The 13,615-nt window shown below is 34.3% G+C and overlaps 3 protein-coding genes across 4 annotated transcripts; all 3 read right to left on the bottom strand.

The window, feature by feature from the left end:
- Positions 1-76: 76 nt before the first annotated feature.
- Positions 77-4,791, bottom strand: LOC106389197 (phosphoenolpyruvate carboxylase 3-like). 2 transcript variants are annotated; one of them, XM_048753090.1, is made up of 8 exons: positions 4,684-4,791; positions 4,390-4,590; positions 2,440-2,834; positions 2,052-2,359; positions 1,869-1,972; positions 1,700-1,790; positions 1,247-1,401; positions 77-1,163 (listed from the first exon to the last, which is right to left on the bottom strand). In XM_048753090.1, exons 2-8 carry the CDS (start codon positions 4,555-4,557, stop codon positions 99-101), a joined length of 2,286 nt encoding a protein of 761 aa, XP_048609047.1. In that variant the 5' UTR covers positions 4,558-4,590; positions 4,684-4,791; the 3' UTR covers positions 77-98. The 2 variants fall into 2 exon arrangements, with proteins under 2 accessions (XP_048609047.1, XP_048609048.1); XM_048753091.1 differs by lacking the exon at positions 4,684-4,791 and having other exon boundaries at positions 4,390-4,638.
- Positions 4,792-10,180: 5,389 nt separating this feature from the next.
- Positions 10,181-10,784, bottom strand: LOC111203681 (uroporphyrinogen decarboxylase 1, chloroplastic-like). The gene is made up of 3 exons (XM_022697644.1): positions 10,762-10,784; positions 10,419-10,711; positions 10,181-10,329 (listed from the first exon to the last, which is right to left on the bottom strand). The coding sequence occupies exons 1-3, from the start codon at positions 10,782-10,784 to the stop codon at positions 10,181-10,183; spliced, it is 465 nt and encodes a 154-aa protein (XP_022553365.1).
- A 446-nt stretch (positions 10,785-11,230) lies between these two features.
- Positions 11,231-13,330, bottom strand: LOC106389199 (peptide-N4-(N-acetyl-beta-glucosaminyl)asparagine amidase A-like). The gene has a single exon (XM_013829403.3). The coding sequence runs from the start codon at positions 13,160-13,162 to the stop codon at positions 11,354-11,356; it is 1,809 nt and encodes a 602-aa protein (XP_013684857.1). The 5' UTR covers positions 13,163-13,330; the 3' UTR covers positions 11,231-11,353.
- Positions 13,331-13,615: the final 285 nt, after the last annotated feature.

Here is a 13,615-nt window from a genome sequence, read left to right as displayed (position 1 = left end):
AAAACTAAAATATCTTATATAAATATAAAATAAACCAATAATCAATTTTCAAATAATCCGTCTAGTCGACTATCTTCTGCAAAGCACCTAGTTAGTGTCTAGCTAGTTCTTGAAAACTGCTTTGAACTATAGATATTGTTAAATGTGAATGAATGAGTACTTACAAGACGGAAGTACTCGACAAATCGAGGTTCTTGGAACACCACACATCGATACTCCTCAGTAGCAACAACAGCCATTGCATCTAGCAACGCACGCCACTCAGGTTTAGGCGAAACAGGAGGGTTCATCCCATGCTCAAGAGTAGCTGCTGTGAAACGCTGAAGCGTTCTAAAGCACAAGTGCTCCTCTCCAAAAGATTGCTCAATGACTTCACCTTGAACCGTCACTCTCAGCGAGCCGTTAACTGTGTCCGGCGGCTGAGACAATATAGCAAGATGAGTAGGACCACCTCCTCTTCCGACAGTGCCGCCACGTCCATGGAACATAGTCAGCTTCACTCCGTACTTCTTAGCAACCTTCACAAGCTCCTCTTGAGCTTTGTACAGCTCCCAAGCAGCTGAGAGACGCCCAGCGTCTTTCCCTGAGTCTGAGTACCCAATCATAACCTCTTGTTTACCGTTAATACGGTTCTTGTACCAGTCTAGCGAAAAGAGTCTTGAAACAGCTGCAGGAGCGGCTTCGAGATCAGCTAGCTTCTCAAAGAGAGGAACAACTCTTAGCGGCGTTTTCACGTGGCACTCGCGCTGTAGAAGCTCAACGGCAAGGACATCGCTAGGTGAGGTCGCCATGGAGATAATGTAAGCTCCAAAGCAATCCGAAGGCAGTTCGGATATGACTTTGAATGTGTCAAGAACATCAGCAATTTCTTCGGTTTTGGGAAGATCTGGTCCAAAAAGTGGACGTTTGCCGCTTAGTTCAGATAGAAGCCATTCTTGGCGACGTTCTTCAGACCATTCTCTGTACGAGGAACCGTCCAAGTGTTTGGTGATAGCGTCCAAGACATCGGTGTGGCGTTCAGACTCTTGCCTAATGTCAAGCCTGACAAGGGAGAGTCCGAAGGTGGAGACTTGCCTCAAAAAATCAAGAAGGGTTCCATCAGCTATTGGACGGTCACCGCATGAACATAGTGAGCGGTAGCAGAGCTCAAGAGGCTCCAAGAACTGCGTAAAAGAGAACAAAAGAAGAGTAAACACAAGGCTGGACAAGTAAGGGAAAGAACTAACAGATCATAGAGGTTTTTTACCTGTTCCACATTGGTGAAAGTAGCTTCTTCAGGGATGTCTGAGATTCCATTACTCAGCAATTGACGAGAGCGCTCACGTGTGTGATAGAGTTTGTCCCTCACATCACCAAGGATCACACGGTATGGCTCAGTTGGAGGAATTGTCTTCCAAAATTCTGCATTGAGTTAAAGAAAAATATTAATTACAAATGTACAAGCAGTAGCATTGTATATACCAATGTTAAACAAATCACTAAATGGAAACTAGACGCTTTGTAGAGTACTAGCAACTAGGCAGATTATTCGGAGCCTAGTGTTAACGAATTATTGATTTATTTATATATATTTTATATTTGTATAAGATATTTTAGTTCTTAACTTTAATTAGCAAAATTAGATATGCAAAAAAAAGACCGATTTTTAAAACAATGATATATACTTATGTGTTTCCTAAGAATGGTATCTGCTTCTAACCTATGTAATGTTTTGCAGCATCTTTCCTTGAGTTCCTGTGGATTTCATCAGCCTTGGCTCGGAACTCATCAGTGCAACGCCACATAGACAACTGCCAAGAAGAAAATAATGAATGAATCAATAGGATCTTGAGAGAATTGAAAAAGCACTGTCTTGTTGAGCAAGAAACCTCAAACATCAGATTCTCGATTTGGTTATAGTAGAGATTGGCAGCCATCATTCTAGCCAACAAGCACACATCTCTAGTGACCTCAGGCGTGACCCTCGGATTACCTGCAAATTCCGGTAAGCTAGATTAGAGGGTGGACAAAAGGAAACAAGAGAGAGATTCATTAGGCAGTAAGTAATGTACCATCACGATCACCGCCCATCCAAGAAGAGAACTGAATCAATGGAGCATTGTAAGGAACACGTTCATCAATGCCAATGTTTTTGAGAGCAGTGTCCACACGGCGAAGGAACTTGGGGACACCGTTCCAGATAGTCTCATGGAAGTAGCTCATTCCAGCCCTCATCTCATCTTGAGGTGTTGGAGGTGTTCTCCTAATCTCATCAGTGCGGAATGCAGCTTGAATCTCTCTTTGCAGAGACTCATCAAGCTCCTGCTTGTCATCAGGAGTAATGTCCTTAGCATACAGCTGAGCAAGACAGTCTCTTATCCTGAAAAAAAAAACATTTCAAGTTCAAAAGAGTTGCCTCACTGATCTCTCTCTATAGAAAGTAAAAGAAAAGAAACTAACCTGCCGTGCTTCTGAAGCAAAGATCTACGCACAGACTGAGTAGGATGAGCAGTCAAAACCAGATCCACGGTCTGGTTCTTCAAAGCATCAAAGATCTCTTCAGGAGACTTACCAAGATCCGAAACTAGCCTCTTGAAAGTCTCTTCAATATCAGACTCAGTAGCCGCAGAGCTCTCGTCAACGAAATCACCTTTCTTGAGCTTCTTGATCCTGCGGCGGTAAGCAATCTGAACCTCCTCAGCCAAGTTTGCTAAGTTGAGCATGTGGGAGAAAGCCTTGGAGATAACAATGGAGTCACCAGCGTCCAAACTGGTGAGGACTTTCCCTAGCTCCTCAAGCTTCTTAGGCTCACGTTTGCCTTCATACTCAGCAGATAGCTCGTATAGCTCTTGAACCTGTACAGCAAGATGATTTCACAAGAATGGTAGAAGGCAGATTATTTGGTGTCTAGATTATTTATATTTTTATTTTTATATTGAAAAAAATATTTTTTTGTTTAAATATAAAACAATTTTGATGCACAATCAATCTTATATATTAAAACAGAAGTCACAACACTCATTCATGTGTGATTTTTTTTAAATGGACCCTCACTTATCATTCATATATTACTAATAATATGGATTAATAATATATCATTCCTAATATAACAAAGACTCCTAAAAACCCGGATTGGTTAACAAACTCACATTTATTCATGTGTGATATTTTTATTTGGATCATCATTTAAATTTTTTATTAAATGTATTTCCTTAATGCTAATATATAATCTATTAACTACTTAAACCATAATATAATTTGATATCTTTTAATTTAAAATATAAATATATAATTAATTTTCTTAACAAATGTGTTGAAAAATATTATAACAATATCTTAATTATCAAAAATTGTATATAAATATTTTCACTAATTTTGTAATTAGTAATGAAATTAATGTTATTATACATTAATATATATATATATATATACTCAGTTATCTTTTATAAAATGAAAAAAATTATATCAAATTTTACTATTTTATAGTTATATCTATCATTTTAAAATAAAACATTGTATTTAATTAAATATGATAAAATTATTTTAAACTGATAAATTAATATATTTTATTTTCACAAACATTAAAAATTTATGCTAGAAATATAATATGTTGGTAGAACGGGTTAACATTAGTAAATTAGATAATTCATATATAAAATTAACTTATCTTAAACTTATATATATATATATATATAGTTATTATCTTAAATGAATAAACATAAAAAAATATTGACAAAGGAAATCTAGCGCTTTGAATTACGGATCAAGATCATAATAATTGAATAAAAAATAATTTTAAAATATATATAATATAAAATACCAAATACATGTGATTATTTGAAATAATCAATTAACTTACAACATGAAAACTATCAAATTGTTATATTTAAAATAATTATATATAAACATTTAAATATATAAGTAACTTTAAAAATATATTCTAATTATGTAAAATATATATAAGCATGAAAATTAACCGTGCGAGTCCAAATCTAGTTTTTTTTTTTTAAAAAGAAGGCTATCACAGCCTTTTGGATTTGACATATAAAACATAAACCATCACTGAATTATGGATTTGTATTAATTTTGATTGAATAAATTAGACATAAACCATAACATAAATTATAACTGAATTATCAAAACATATAAAACAAAAAAGATTAGACAAATTTATGGATTTGTACTAATTTAGATTGATTAAAATTGGTTTTAACTAATTTAAAATAATTTAAACCGATTCGCATAGTTTAAATCGAATTTTAAGAAAATCAGTTTCAGAGTAAGACCGAGTTGCAGGTGCTTAGGTTCTGCCTGGACCTATTTTTAGAACTATGGTTTGAACTTTTTGTGATTTCAGCAAATGTGTGTGTATTGACTTCAATCGAAAGGTGATCAATCAAGTTTTGTTACCGTTTCACGGAGATCCTCGCCGTGAAGATCCTGGAGAATGTCGAGGAAGCGGTCGAGGAGAAGAGCATCGTACTCGATAAGCTTGTCGTCTTCACTCACTTTAGCGGGAGCCAGTTGTCGTAGCTGCGCATCAATTGATGCCATCTTCTCTATGTTCCGACCCGCCATGATTGCTGATCAGACTGATCTCTACTCGCTTCTCTGTAATGACGATGGAACAGAGGATTTTGATAGACTGATGGATAATAAAATCAAATTTAAGAAAACAGAGTTTCAATGGATTGAGAGACAAACCTTTTGGAAGATATCTGCGGGAATCAAATTCGATGCCTCTCAGATTAGAGAGATGGTGGGATCAGATTCGGAGATGGTAGTGAATGAGAAAGTAGGCTCAACTATATATAGAGGAAGTGCTATAGACAGAGTGTTGGCCGAGATGCGCGCTTTTTAAGTGAGATTTAATTATTTCGATATTACTTTCCTATTTTTAATCATATTTTTGTTAGAGTATTCTTTTGAGTTTATATCTGTGAATTTAAAAAAATAACTCATACTTTTATGTAGTGAAAACATTATTCGTCAAATCCGTCTTATTATTATAGGAAAAGGAATAATTCCCACGGATATTCTTAAATATTATTACAAACAGATTACATAGCATAAATGAAATATAATTTTTTTGAGAACATAAGGAAATAGAATTTTTTTTTTTTTTGAAAATAAGAAATAGAATATTTTCATTGGTTCCATTTCATATGATAGACGACTATAGATCGTCACTTAATTTGGTAATTTGTAATTTTGTATGATTTGTATTGATCGTTAGAAATTTGGAAATATATACAGCAAATTAAGTAAAAGCATTAATTTGACCATCTGTATTCGAATTATAAAGCACTAATTTTGAAAATCAGTTTTACTGCATCAAGACCTAATGGATTTTGATTTCTCAAGGGCTTTTCAAAAAGTTTCTTCATTGCGGATCTTGATTTCCTGGTTGTAAAATGTTAGTGTAACACAAGCTATGGACTTAGAGTTAGTATTAATCTTAGCTTTTGTTTTTGGGGTTAATTATTATCTTTGGTAAAACAGAAAATAATTGATTTTTAGCTTATAAAAACAGAAAACAGGACTTAGTAAAAAACAGAAAACATGATCGTGTGAGCTCGTGCATGCATTTTGTCTAAACTCGAAGATGCATAAATCTCTGACTCTTAACTTCCAGACCATTCTAGTTGACTTTTAAAAAGTATTAAGTTTCATAAGATTTTTTCTGTTACTTTTAGAAGTAAATCGGCAGACTAATCATTAGTCTTCAATAAATGGCATGTTCAAGATGGACAACTAATACATTAAGGTTCTGTACTCTCTCATGCCTTATCAATGGAATATTCGAGTACGAGAGTTCGAATCACTCAATACGTCATTATAATATGTAAAGTCAACCAAGTTTGTGATTTGTTATCGCGACGTGGGTTTTTGTTCATCTGTCGGGACTCGGAAAGTTTAATGAGATTCATTTTCTTCCACTTAATCATATCCCTGTCGTTTCAAACTATAAGAAATACAAGTCGTTTCAAACTATCGAAATGTTAGGTTTCATTTTATGGGTCGGAATAGTAACGACGGATCGAGCGGTACAACTGCGGTATGGTTCTAACAGTTATAAAAATGTATAAATATATGGTATATATAAAAAAACTGTTACTATTAACTGCGATGCAGTGCGAAGTGGATTAAAACATATGAAGCTTATATATATACCAAAACTAAACCAATAAACCAAAATTTACTAAAATATCTTTAGTTATAAAACAACAATATAAAATTCTAAAATTAGATATTAGAGTTTGCATCGTAAAATTTTATGGAATACACCGAAATGTATTATACAACTTTTAACAAGAATACAAAGTTTTGTGAAATTTTAAAAGTGTTAGAAAATTGGCTCTTGGGTAGACTGATTCGTTTGAACATTTATCATTGACCCTTTTGTATATATTAAAGGGTATGATGAAACATGGCGTCTTCTTAATTTGAAACTTAACAATAATGCCGAATTAATTATGCTGGAATCTCTATAGTTTATAGATCACTTTATACTTTACTAACGAAAAAACAAGTTTCAATTATTGGTTAATAATAATATTGGAATATTAGATGATAGCTACATTAATTGTAAAGATGTGCAATAATGGCATGGGTGGGGTCAGTGCCGGTGATAATTCGGTTGACGTATATAAGATGATAGTTAACATTATTTATCAGAACCATTAGAGTACGACAAGTCGTTTTATGTTTCTCTCCTATTATGCATTTGATAAAATAGAAAGATATACAAGTGGGGTGCGATTCATGAAAGCAAATTGGTGAGGCCACGGTAGTGTGTGTACACTATCAAATAAATTAATTTTTTTTTTTTTTTTGTTAACCAGGATGGGTTCGAAACTTTATATGTTACGATTTGATATGATTCTTGATCTTGATCATATAGTTTATTTTATTCTTCCAATTTGACAAATTTTCACTTCTGTCTATTTCGTTTCTTTCTCACAACAATATGCATTATGCAAATTTAAATTTAGATAATATTAAAAATAAATGCAAATTAGATGTTTACACAAAGATTATTTAGTATATAAGTAACATCAAATTTAGATAATATAGACTTTGATACATATAGATCCAAAGTATACACAATATAAGAACAGTTCCATTAGTAGTATCAAGACAACAGTTATCTCACTAATGCCAAGGATTACAAAAACAAAAAGTTGGAGAAATAAAGAAAAAAAGTATCTCTGCAAAGATGTTTTTAAAAGAGGATATGCTAAATGTCCATGTTTAAATGGTTCAAATTAAATAAATAAAATAAAAAATAACTTTTCAACAAAACTATAATATAATATTAATATAAAACTTGGCAAATACTTATTTGGAGATATTGTCCAATAATGTTGCTTTGATACTAACATACTAGGTAAGAATCCGCGCCTTGCGCGGAATGTGATTATTAATTTAGTTATTTTTAATAAAAAGACATTAAATCTGTTTAATCTGGATATTGGTTCGTTTTTAAGTTTTTTTTTGTTTTTTTTTTAATATTCTAAAATATAACTTTTATTTTAAATTAATATTCATTTTAATTTATTCGGTTAAAATGTTTGATTTTTTGGTTTTTTCCGGTAAAAACCAAAAATTAATATTATTTATTTATTTTCATGTTATGAATTTTAGAAAGTCGTCATGTCGAACCAATAGTTTCATATTATAGTTTCATATTATAGTTTCTAAACAGATAATAGTTTAAGAAAAAGAAAATAAAATTATTATGACAAATCATTTCACTACAATTTGGTCGGTACTGAAAGAAGCATTAAGAAAAAATATTTCAACTTTTTAAATACTTCAGTTGTGGTGAATACTTAGTTACAAGGTGCTCACAACAAGGTGCACATGTATGTGTATGTAAAAAGTATATAAAAATAGTTGACAAATATATTGTTAATTAATATTAAATGACATTTTTGTTCAAAATAATACATGAAAGATAAAATTAAAATTAATTAAAAATAAAAAAGTCCTTGACATTAGTCATTTTTTTCATATAAAGAAAATAAAATTGTATCCGTAAATAGGAGTGGACACAGATCGAATATCTGGGTATTTCGAAGCATTCGTGTCGATTCGATCTTTAGCCACCTAGATATTCAGTGACTCGGATATCCAAAATGTTTTAGAATTTTAAAGAATATCCGATTTGATCCGTATATAAAATAAAAATTTAAAAAATAATTGAATTTTTTTTAATAATAACATTTTATTACAAAAATAAAACATTATTTAACTTTTTAAATTCTAGTACCTAATATAATAAATTTAATTCATAAAAATATTGTAAAACTGATATAATGTATAATATATATAACGTATATATATAATTCTTTACATATATGTATATATAACAGATCAAATTAGATATATGTTCCTAAAAATATTGGTATTTGTGATTTGCTTCATTTTTGGATATTGTATTTTAGCATTTGATTTGTTTCGTAGAGTTACGGATATCCAGATTTTTTTTTTCAAATCAAAACGGATAACGAATCAAATCAAAATTTATGAATATTTTACTCAATTTTATCTGTAAACAATAAAAATAATATATATATATATATATATATAGTTTGGCTTTTGATTCGTTATCTATTTTTATTCAAACCGAAAAATCTATAGTTTAATTGGAACCATGTATGTGAGTTTTATATTAAAAAAAAAATGCAAAGTACATAGTGTGAACACATTTATGAATATAGTGTGAACACATTTATGAATATAGTGTGAACGCGTAAACATACTTATTATCAAATCATTGTGAGACTCTCATGTGTCTATTATAATTAGGCATGTCCAATATGGTAAAACCGAACCATACCGAACCGAACCGAACTGAAATAGACAATATGGTGTGGTTTTGGTATATACCATATAAACCGAATGGATATGATTTTATAAAAACCGTAGGATTTAGATATGGTTTGGTTTATAACCGATTAAACCGAATAAACCGAACAAAACCGATCAAAAGTAAAAACATGTGAATATGTACATATTTTATAACGTCACATGAAAAATATATTTGTTATATAAGTTATTCTTTTGTTAATAATTATTACCATATTTTTATAGTAATAAAGAATCATAATTTGAAAAACACTTAAAATATAATTAAATAACAATTCATCGTAACTGTGGCTTTTTATTTTTTTAGTCTTCTTCTTTTAATCATTTTGCTTTCTTTTAGCATTGATTAAATTGAAGTGAATGTTATAAATTTGATGGATAATAACTAGAGAAAATTCTTCACAATTTTTTTTCTTATTTATAAACGAACAGAGTTTCACTCGACGAAGCATGACTTTGATGAACACTGAATATGGAAGAGTGGAAACATTTTCTTTCATACTTCTCTTTTGTTTTTTATTTTTATTTTCAAAATTTCGAGCTTTGATTTTAATTCTAGATTTGATTATTTCATTTGAAGGTGTAAGCGTTTTTATTTTTTTGTTCTTTTATTTGAAAATATAATATATTTTTAATAAATGACTGCGATGACAATATGACTCTAAAATTTATATAATATGATCCCAAACTAAATAATTATGTTTAGGTATAAAACCGAATAAACCGAAAACTGGCGGTATATAAACTGAACTGAACCGAAGTAAATATGGATTTAGAATGGTAGTTATATTTTACTAACCGAAATACCAAAAAACCGAAAAAACCGAATCGAAACTGAACCGATATCCGGATTGAACACCCCTATTTATAATGTGAATGTATTTATTACAATGATTCTCTTAATATATAAGGGATATAGTTAAAATATAGATCCCAAAGCTTTCATATAACAACACATATATAAAGTTAACACAAATTACTAAACCATATACATTAGTTATCTTTGTTTTGTTTTACTATCAATTTTGTTTCACCATGGTAAACTACAATATTAATTTTTATCTCAATTACTTTATTACATTAATTTTACAAATTTTCCCAAAAGTTTAAAACATAAACTCAAATTTTACAAAACCTCACCGCTACTAGATATAGTTATATGGGCCAAAGACGTAAGAAGCCTAATTTATCCCACAGCAGGATAAGAATTAAGGAAGGGACTGTTTCGACTGTTACGACGTTACGTTATACGTTTGTAGAGACCAAAACGAAAAAAATCATCATTTGTTCACACCATTCCTCAGACAACCAATTCAGACACAAGTTTCTATGCCGCAACATGATTAGGGAAAAGTGTTTGGTAATCCAAGCTCCTGGCGGTTTCAAAGAAATGAGCCACAGCTTCCTCTGGTGTCCCTACCAAGACACCATGTCCTAGGTTGAGTATATGCGCTTTTGGTCCAGCACTCTTCACCACTCTTAACACAAAAACACACTCTTTATCACCGTATACGTCCGAGACATCCCCCCTTCAACTATATAAGTCGCTACAGTCCAAGGCGCACCAACGAAACCCAACACAGCAGCGTGTTCCCCAACCTCTCGTCTCAGAATCTCGAGAGAGTCACCAACGAACCGAAGCTTCTCGAGATCGATAGGATGCAGTCTCTTCAAATCTTCTTGAGTTCTGATGGGAGACTGTATCACGGGTCCTTTGACTTCTTCGATGTCGAAGGGGACGCCGAAGTCGGGTAGAGGAGTGAGGATGTCGGAGAAGATGATGACGTCGTCTGGTCTGAAAGCGTGGCAAGGCTGCAAGGAGATTTCGACGATGAGGTCAGTGGTCTCTGATCTCTCTCTGAAGGAAGGGTTTAGCAATAACAAACAAAAATTGAAATTTTATCGGACCTGGTTGGAGATGATAAACTCATCCTCATACACAAGTTCGAAGATCAAATTCGAATGCTGTCTGATTGCCTCTGTTCCTTGTGCCGCGGTCTGGTCTGTTGTTTCCTTATCGCGGAGAGAGATGCTAATCAAGGTTTGACCTTGTAAAGTCAAACATTTTGACGGCTGCGATATAGCCACGTAGGATATATCTGGTTGATAGTGGGGCTCACCATCTGGATTTTCTTGCTTTTTGTGTGAACCGTCCGGTACAATTCGCTGGTTCGGTATAGAGCGTTTACCAATCGATTCTCTTTTTAATTTATCTTGTCATAAACCGAAGTTGGTGGTTAAATCTGATCAATCACAATGAACCAGGATGTTTTGGACGGAACTTTTTCCACTTTGGAAAAATATTCAAATTAACCGGTTTATCAATCATTAACCCCTGATAAACCGGACCGGTTCTATTTGCCTAGAAGTTAGAACATGACGAGGGAAGACGGTTTACAACATAGCAAATCTGACCGAGACATCGTCTGAAAATAACAGAAACAAACACACAAATACTTCTTCTGTACTTATTTAATGATGTTTCTTTCTCCACTGTCATTCACAGCAAGAGCGAGGTCAACGTCTCTAGTCCGGCTAGATGCTCGGGCATCTTCAGTGTATTCTTCTCGCAAACAGCTTCAACCTTGTCATATAAAATGTCGTAGTTGAAGCTACTAATGTTCCTAAAGTAACACTGGTCACTTCCAACATAGCTATACACTTGTTGCGTTCCCCCATATCCATTCACCACTAAGTTATTCTTCACCACCATCACCCCTTGCCCTTCTTGCTTATTCTCCACCTTGCTCTTGAACGTTCTCATCATCCCATTATCACTCTCTGATCTCTCCTCGTTGAATCCCATCGTGACATTAGCAACCTCCAGAGACGTGTTGTTCTCTTGCTCCAAGGAGTCAGAGTAGAGGTAAAAAGGAAAACTCTTAATAGATTTAGCCGCGTAGATTGGCCTTGACCCTCTCTTGGATTGAACACGGTCTTCCCCTTCGATCAACTGATCTATAATCTGCAAGCTCCCATCTTTACCCAAAACCATCTTGTTTACATACCTGAACTCCTGATGAGAAGTGGTCACAATCTCCCCATGAGAAGACTTGACCAAACCTTTCAAACTTACCAACCTCTTAGCCTCCGTCTTAAACTCTCCATTCAACCCTTTGAAATCTAACACAGAGCTAACCTCCAGAGAGCTTCTACTAACCTCAAGAACCTCCCCTTCGACCACCTCCTTCTCACGATCCAACCAAAGATGCAAATTCGCATCGACAAACCAAACATTCAACGCGTTAGTCACACTAAACCCAAACTCATGACCCTCCCCATCCAACAAACTCCCCAAAAACGGCGTCATCTCAATATCATAACTCGGCAGATCAAACGAGCCAATAGCCGTCACGGGTCTCCACAGCAAAGGATTGATTCCACCGGTGAAAACAACGGGGAAAGGCCAAACCGCTCCCGCGACTTTACCGTCGAGAGTCACCACAACTTCTCTAAAAGGTCCGTTACCACCAGCGGTACTAAGATTGTTAGCTGTAATAAAGTCGTTAGGAAGATTCCCATACCAAAACTCATCGTTCTCGTGGAAAGAAACATAAACTTCGAGAACGGCTCTATACACATTCCTAGGGATCTTGATCTCCTTGCGCTTGGCATCACCCGAACTCAAGATCTCGAACCATAGCCCGTCGTTTAAAGGGAGGCTTCTCGAAATAGGCACGATCATATCAGCTGGAGGAGGAGAGATGTGGCTCGAATCGAGTGGATAGTAATGGAAGATGACATCGACGTGGTAAACACCGGTGTAGGTTTTGTCCACGATGTTGCCGAGGTAGAGAGCGAGGGTCTGAGTCTGGTTCTTGACGAGGAGGGAGTGGTATTTAGTGACGTCTTTCTCGACGGACCAAACGATGCCGTTTCGCGTAGGCTCGGCGGTGCAGCTGCGGAGAAGCTCTGCGCCGTCGAGCCAGACGCCGAAGATTCGGTCGAACTGTCGGCCTCGGCAGGTGGATCTGAGCTCGAGGACGATTTTGGAGAATTGTTGGGAAGGGCAGTGAGAGGGGAGAGTGTAGTTGGCGAGGACGGGGGGTTTGGAGTAGGTGTAGGCGAAGTCGTGGTGGAGGAATTGGTGGGAGCAGGGTTGTTGAGTTGAGGGAGAATCGGGGACGGGTGGCTTTTTGACCTCGAAGTAGCGAGTAGGTGACGTGGCGTTTTGGGAGGGAGAAGAGGAGGAGGAGGAGAAGTGGGGTGGTCTGAAGCGAGATCTGGTTTTGTCGTGGTGATCGGCGACGGCGGAGAGAAATAAGACGGTGAAGAAGAGGAGGAGTGGAGGAAGAGTGGAAGAAGACATGATCGTACGAACTGATCTTGTTTGGTCTCTGTCTGGTAATCCAGTTGATATGTCAAAGAGGCAATACCAATGATAGTGTAATAAAGTACATCTTACTTAAAGAATTTAAGATGTTTTCTTGGGTACTTCAAGAACGAATCACTGACTTAACTAATGTGCAATACTCCAGATTGCATCTAGGAAACAGAGTGCATTGAATACTATTTTTTTAATAATATAATAATGTTCATTTGTAAATTCAAATTACTATTTCTAAATATATAATAAAAATTTAACTAACAATTTTAAAGTATTTTAATTAATATTTACTAAACAAATTTTTTATTATTTTAGTATAAATTTCTTCAAACTTGATATTAAATACATCTATCAGCTATTAAATCTCAGGTAAATTTTTATTCTTCCTACTTTTTGGTAATCTATTGTTAACACCTTTTCAACGCTCGTTTCACT

The sequence above is a fragment of the Brassica napus genome, chromosome C3 (genome assembly GCF_020379485.1).
Source record: "Brassica napus cultivar Da-Ae chromosome C3, Da-Ae, whole genome shotgun sequence".
In the NCBI taxonomy this organism is placed as follows: domain Eukaryota; kingdom Viridiplantae; phylum Streptophyta; class Magnoliopsida; order Brassicales; family Brassicaceae; genus Brassica; species Brassica napus.
The sequence above is the reverse complement of the archived record's forward strand: the minus strand, read 5'-3'. Positions and strand labels throughout refer to the sequence as shown.

Coding starts and splice junctions, on each gene's coding strand:
- LOC106389197 (XM_048753090.1), bottom strand. CDS start 4,557: ATGGCGGGTCGGAACATAGAGAAGATGGCATCAATTGATGCGCAGCTA. Junction 2,835..4,389: donor GCGAGGATCTCCGTGAAACG/GTAACAAAACTT, acceptor CTTGCTGTACAG/GTTCAAGAGCTATACGAGCT. Junction 1,164..1,246: donor CTTTCACCAATGTGGAACAG/GTAAAAAACCTC, acceptor TCTTTTACGCAG/TTCTTGGAGCCTCTTGAGCT.
- LOC111203681 (XM_022697644.1), bottom strand. CDS start 10,784: ATGAGTTTATCATCTCCAACCAG. Junction 10,712..10,761: donor AGTTTATCATCTCCAACCAG/GTCCGATAAAAT, acceptor CCCTTCCTTCAG/AGAGAGATCAGAGACCACTG. Junction 10,330..10,418: donor TGCTGTGTTGGGTTTCGTTG/GTGCGCCTTGGA, acceptor TTGTGTTAAGAG/TGGTGAAGAGTGCTGGACCA.
- LOC106389199 (XM_013829403.3), bottom strand. CDS start 13,162: ATGTCTTCTTCCACTCTTCCTCCACTCCTCCTCTTCTTCACCGTCTTA.